A 6,159-nucleotide genomic window follows, 5' to 3' on the forward strand; every position below is an offset into this window, starting at 1 on the left:
TATGCTTTAATGTATCTTGTCGACGTTATCCGTTTTAATAAATGTCGTACGTTCTGTATCGATAGAAATCACCTACGTCCATGACACTACGATCATATGAATTCTCATTTATCTTCTTCATTCGTACGATGAAATTTTGTTCCTCTTTTCAGAAAGTTTAAACTTCTACCTAGAACTTCTCCTAAAAGTTTACAAAACATTTCTTTCACTTTGGTAAATATTTTGTATCATTCATATTCAAATAATTTCAAATAAAACATATAATACCAATATAAATGAAAATTCGTTCAATGAAAATAAAATACAAGTATAGGGGAGCTAACTGTATATGAATTAATCGGACTTATCATATCTATTAAACGTATTTTATAGTATTAATAATTTCATTGGTTATAGAAAGCATAATAATTATTAGAATGAATAACTAACTATGAGACAATTCGACTTGAATTATTGATTTAACCAGTGATTTGTAGGATTATTATTGTCAAAACACAATTTGTATTATCATAGTGTTTCAATCGTATCAATATATTTGCTTTTCTCGTATACTTTAATCAGTAGTTGGAGTGAGATATAATTTTAGCATATACAGTTGTTTTCCAGTTATATTACTTAAAAACTTCAGTTAAATATGTATAAAAGAGTATATTTATAGAATATTGTTAGATAAATAAAAATATATATAGGTACAGTTAATTTAAAGAATTTCATACGATAAATTTAGTTCCATATTTTTTATTGTAATTTCATGAAAAATCAACAGAATTTAGTTAAAAATGGTATGAATTAAAATTTCCATTTAATTTTTGTACATAATGTTACTTATCATTACCAAACACTTCTTGTTTCATTCAGCATATTTCTTTACTTGGCTATTTAACTTTTTCCTATGTATACACGTATAATTAACTTTCCGATTTATAGGGAAGTTGTTGTATTTGCCCCTAAAATGAAAAATCGATTTTTTAGCAGATCTCTACGTTTCAAGATCATTGGAGTTATTTTACCCTATTTTTAACAAATTGTTCGTGTGCGTGCGTGCGTGCGCGCGCATATGCTACTAGATGTGTATCAATCTAACTTAGAGCTGATTAGATTTTGTTCTAATTCGGCCCAGTAGTTTTTCAGTTTTTTTAAGAAAACTTAACTCAATAACGCAATCTAGATCGGAGAATATAAATTTATGAGTGAATAACTAAACGGAAATAATATATATACATATATTACTATTATTACATTTGTATGCATATGTATAACACATGTACTATATACACATACAGGATGCTCTAAAAGTATGGAAACAGTCAAATATTTCCAAAATGGAACATTTGTGAGAAGAATGGTTTAGAGAAATGTTTTTGGGGTTTTAAAAATTCTATTGAACGATCGTGTCCGTTTGATCTTCAAAGGACCGGTCAAAGTCACGTCAAGATCAACAAAATTTTTTTAATGGAACACCTCATTTTTTATCATGCACTGTGAAAGCTGGCTATGAGACCTTTTCAAAACACTAGTTTCAAACATTTTTTTTTCGCGATAAATGGGGCTGTAATCGAAAATTGGGAAGTTTCTTGTGTGCTCCGTAAAGGGTCGCACACAAAATAAACATGAATATATGAATATATAAATATATGAATTAAACGAGCAACAATAACCAGCTAGTTATATTAGAAAGTAAATTAATTTAGCACAGGTGCTTTTCTCGCCACTAATTGATTCAACAGTAAAAAGGTTAAAGCTTTCTCGACAGAGATCTAACGTTCTGCAAGGAGCAGGTCATTCTTACATTCCCATTACCGTATCGAATTCCATTCGGCGACTCTGGATACGCGGAATGTGACATTTTCCGCTTTCCTTTCCCTACTTCTATCCCCCCCCCCTCCTCACAAAGGAGAAAGAAAAAAGAAGTAAGTGGGAGATTTACACAGACAGCCGAACGAACAAGAACCGTCTTTATGGGTCATTCGAACAGGCAAAATGAGCACCGCGAAATTGCTCGTTACTCGGTTCCTAGTTGTCCGCAATCTCATACATTCGGAATCATGCTCTTGGAGTCAACGACGAAGGTCCGTTTGTTACTCGCGTACTTTTCTCACGGAAAACACGCTCTTCCGTCGTGGGCTGCAGCTATGTGAACATGGCACCCGACTTTTAGTTTAATAGTTTAAATTTTACAAGCAATTGTTGATACTGTTGAATTATAAAATTTAAACTATTGAGGTACAAACCAAACGAAAAGCGGTACAAATTGGTACAAACGATTCTAAAGAATCGGGAAAAAACAGATTTTAAATATCTTGAAAATTAACAAACTTCACTCTTACGCGGATCAACAATTGCTGTATAAGTTAAACTGTTGAGGTACAAACGAAAAGAAAAACGTTTCCGGCGGGTACAAACGATTCTAAAGAGTCGGGAAAAACCGATTTCAAAAATCTCGATGTCGGGTGCTGACCATTTTTTTAATTTTTTAAAATTATTAATTGGTGGAGGTACAAATGAAACTATTGGAGGTAAATTTAGGTAGTAACGAAATACTATCGTTTTCTATAAACAAAATTAATTTTTGAAAAGTCGGGTGCCAAGTTCACATAGCTGTGGGCTGCACCTCGTTTCTGCATAACGGTGTCAGAAAAGATGTATCGTCCCGAAAATTTATCGTGTATGAGGGAAAGCATGAGTATATAAAATAATCGTCACTCTTTAATAATTAATTGCGATGAAACTGTACGTTTGAAAAAAAAGTTGAATATATAGTAGATGAATGTGCATTATTTGTAGAGTGAACAAATACTTTTATTTCTTCTTAGAGTCAATTTAAATATATTTGAAACAGGATTTAGGTTGAAATTAGAAATTTAGGCTGATATTAGACTGAATTAAAAATTTAATAAAAGATTATTACGTATAAATGTATTATTTACGATTCAGTATGGAATGTTTTTTGTAATATTAAAAAATATCAAACTAGTACCAAATATTGGATACACAGGGTGTCAACGCTAAAGTGTGACAGACGCATATTTCAATAACTATTGATGATACGAAACAATTGATTGTATGTAAATTGCAGGATACAATGAGCTCTATATCGTGGCGTAAACGAAATTTTTTTTTATATTATTAATTTAAAAGATACGATGGTGAAGTTTCGTTTTTTAAATGGAACTACATATATATTTTTTATATTTATTTATAAAATTGAGTGTAAAGACGACTACATTTTGACTATTTTTAATTATGTATACTTAATAAATTTGTCTAGCAATAAATGATCTTTATCGAGGAAAAAAATCATTCGTTATATATATATATATGTAAGGATTGCTATATTAATATAAATTACCTTCTATTAAAACATTATTTTAATTTACTTTATATTTTTTGAATTAATGTGACTCTAGCTATCTAAAATATTTATATTCCTAAATTATAAGATGGCAATGACGTAGTTCTTTACAAAAAGTCTCAAAATTCGATTTTTCTTTCAATGTTCCAGCTGGTTCAGCAGCCGAAAAGGGATACTTTGGGCCATGGAGGCAATGCAAACTTCTTTTGTACGGTCGAGAGAGATGCGGTCAAGGAGTTTCAAGGTTTCAACCAGTCTGTGAGTTCATTTGAAACATTGCTATACCCTCCGAATTAATTCCATGGGTAATTATTTACGTAATATAATTCTATGTATATAATTATAATAGAAAATAAATTTCACCATAACTTCATATGATATCAACTCAACGTTTAGTTGTTTTTTTTTCTTTAGACTTCTTCGGGAGAACAATTCCATTTTACTTTATGCAATCCATTTAATTCATTGTAATGTGATGTTAGAAATTATATCGATTAATATTCATATATAGTGGGTGTAGAATGTATTCGTATACCGATCAATTTCCCAAAAAACTTTTGTGTGAAAATGTAGTTTCTTAACTTCTTTTTTTATAATCAACGATATTTAAACATATTCTCGGAAGTCTCTAAGATAGATATAGTCCAAACAACATTTACTAGTTAATATAATTTGTGAAATTAACAAAACAATACGAAAAGTGGGTAAAAGTATGGAAGCAATAAGTATTTGTACGATTCTTATGACGAACCATTTACAGCAGAGTTTGTAATGTAAACACATTAGTTTATTGCTCCGTGCGAATTAGAGAACATCGAATTTCCAGTAAAGTACTTTAAAAAAAGTTTCTAATAGAGGAATGGGAAAAGATCCCACTTCGAATAACTAATAATTTACTTAATTTAATGTTTAGAAAAGTTACAATAATTATAAAATCAAAAGGAAATCCCACGAAGGAAGTATTATATACTTATAAATTAATGTTAATATCTTTTTTTTTTTTAATGAAGTTTTAAAAATTAAACAGTTTTGCGAATACTTATTGCTTCAACTTTTCTATCGATTAATTGTCTTTTTCTTGTTAATTTCGCAACTTACATAAATGGCTATTTTTTTGTAATCTATCTATTCTATAGATTTCCGAGAATATGTAGAATGTCATTGTTTATAAAAAATAAGTTAATAAATTACAATTTTACATAGTTTTTTTGGAAATTGATCGGTGTACGAATACTTTCTACACCCACTGTACATCAGTGCTCGGAATTACTTGCACATTTCAGGCCGATTCCTGAGGCACTGCCTGCTGTGATTAAAAATTTCCTTGCGCTGTCAATAATTTTTATTTTTACAGATAATTAAAGTTATTAATATTATGTTTAGGTCTATAAACATTTTTTATATATACATATAATAACAATAATATATGATATAATAATTGCAATTTTGTCAATAGTTTTCCACATTACTCAAGACGTATTATTGTTGATGCGTTTTTTTAAAGATAACATCGATAATAAAATATGTGACTTGGCAAGAAAATTGAAATCAAAATTATAAACGTATTAATTTTCACTTCAATTTTCTTGCCAAGTCACATATTTTATCGGTCTTATCAACGTTTAGTGGAATACGCCTATAGGGGAAATCACTTTATTTAGAAATTAATATTGCTACTTTTATGCGGAACTTACTGAATAACTAGAAAAGATTGTTAACACATAGGCATACATAAGTTTTACAAATACTGTCGCTCTCAGGATATACATAAATATTATTCAAAATTGTTTCTAACACTACTGTATGAATTAAGTAAATATATCCTTTCAAAAGAGACGTTTTCGCATAACTTAACAAAACCAGGTATTATTCTTGAAGATGTTTCAAAAAATCGTCGAATAACATTATAATCTAAAAAATGAATTCGATTAAATGTCACAAATGTGGTTTTTGAATATTGTATAAGGCCTAATAGTTACACTTGTCTTCGTTAAACTGTTTGTGGAAAATTCATGGATATTCTGAGATTTATTCTAATCCTAGAAAGAGGTTTTTGTTAGAGCAAATCAATCGTATGAAATGTCGATCAAGCACGAGATGAGTTTCTCCGTTCGTTTTCTGTGCAGTGGCTGTGTGGGTGGCAGGATTAGCCGCGGCGACCGCCTCCGCGCTTTTGGCGATCCTGGTCGGCATTGCCGTGTTACAGTTGGCGATGGCTTCGTCCGCGAAGCGAGTCTTCATCTCGTACAGCACAGCTTTAATTGGGAAAGTGGCCCTTGCTACCTTGGCCAGTGAGTACTTTTAATACCACATATCTTGGGACTAACCTAATCATTTAACAATACGCAGCAACAACGAACAGGCAAAATATACCGAATCTATTTCACATAAATTTAATACATTCTAAAATAATGATTTTTATGAATTCTTCAACTACCACCTTAAATAATAAGGGGGCGTTCATTAATTACGTATGGACGGTTTTGGCCGTTTTTGACCATTCACCCCTATGCAAGGACACATAAGATTTCTCGGACTCACCCACTCTCTTTTTACATAAAATTTTACCTAGAGTTTTCCTAAGAAATGTTGAATAATTAAATGTTGTTACAAAAGATTCAGTTACATTAAAACACGTTGTTGTTTCATATAAATCTAACATTTTTATGTTTCAAAAAATAATTATTTAGTCCTTGGAACATGTGTACTATAACACTAGTTTACAAAATAAAAAAAAAATGTATATTCAATGCCATAGTTTTTTTCTTATGTATTATGGTCTACTAAACTCGAAAATCGTAAGAAAA

General features: G+C 30.3%; 1 protein-coding gene across 5 annotated transcripts in view; it reads left to right on the top strand.

Moving 5' to 3' along the window:
- Window positions 1-6,159, top strand: part of LOC128891250 (uncharacterized) — a 256,897-nt gene that overhangs the window by 203,582 nt on the left and 47,156 nt on the right. For all 5 annotated transcript variants that reach the window (XM_054150645.1, XM_054150641.1, XM_054150643.1 and 2 more), the window contains exons 4-5: window positions 3,503-3,610; window positions 5,479-5,643. In XM_054150645.1, the coding sequence (XP_054006620.1) occupies window positions 3,503-3,610; window positions 5,479-5,643 (273 nt within the window). The remainder of the gene's footprint in view (window positions 1-3,502; window positions 3,611-5,478; window positions 5,644-6,159) is intronic.

Source organism: Hylaeus anthracinus, unplaced genomic scaffold, assembly GCF_026225885.1.
Source record: "Hylaeus anthracinus isolate JK02 unplaced genomic scaffold, UHH_iyHylAnth1.0_haploid 12001, whole genome shotgun sequence".
In the NCBI taxonomy this organism is placed as follows: domain Eukaryota; kingdom Metazoa; phylum Arthropoda; class Insecta; order Hymenoptera; family Colletidae; genus Hylaeus; species Hylaeus anthracinus.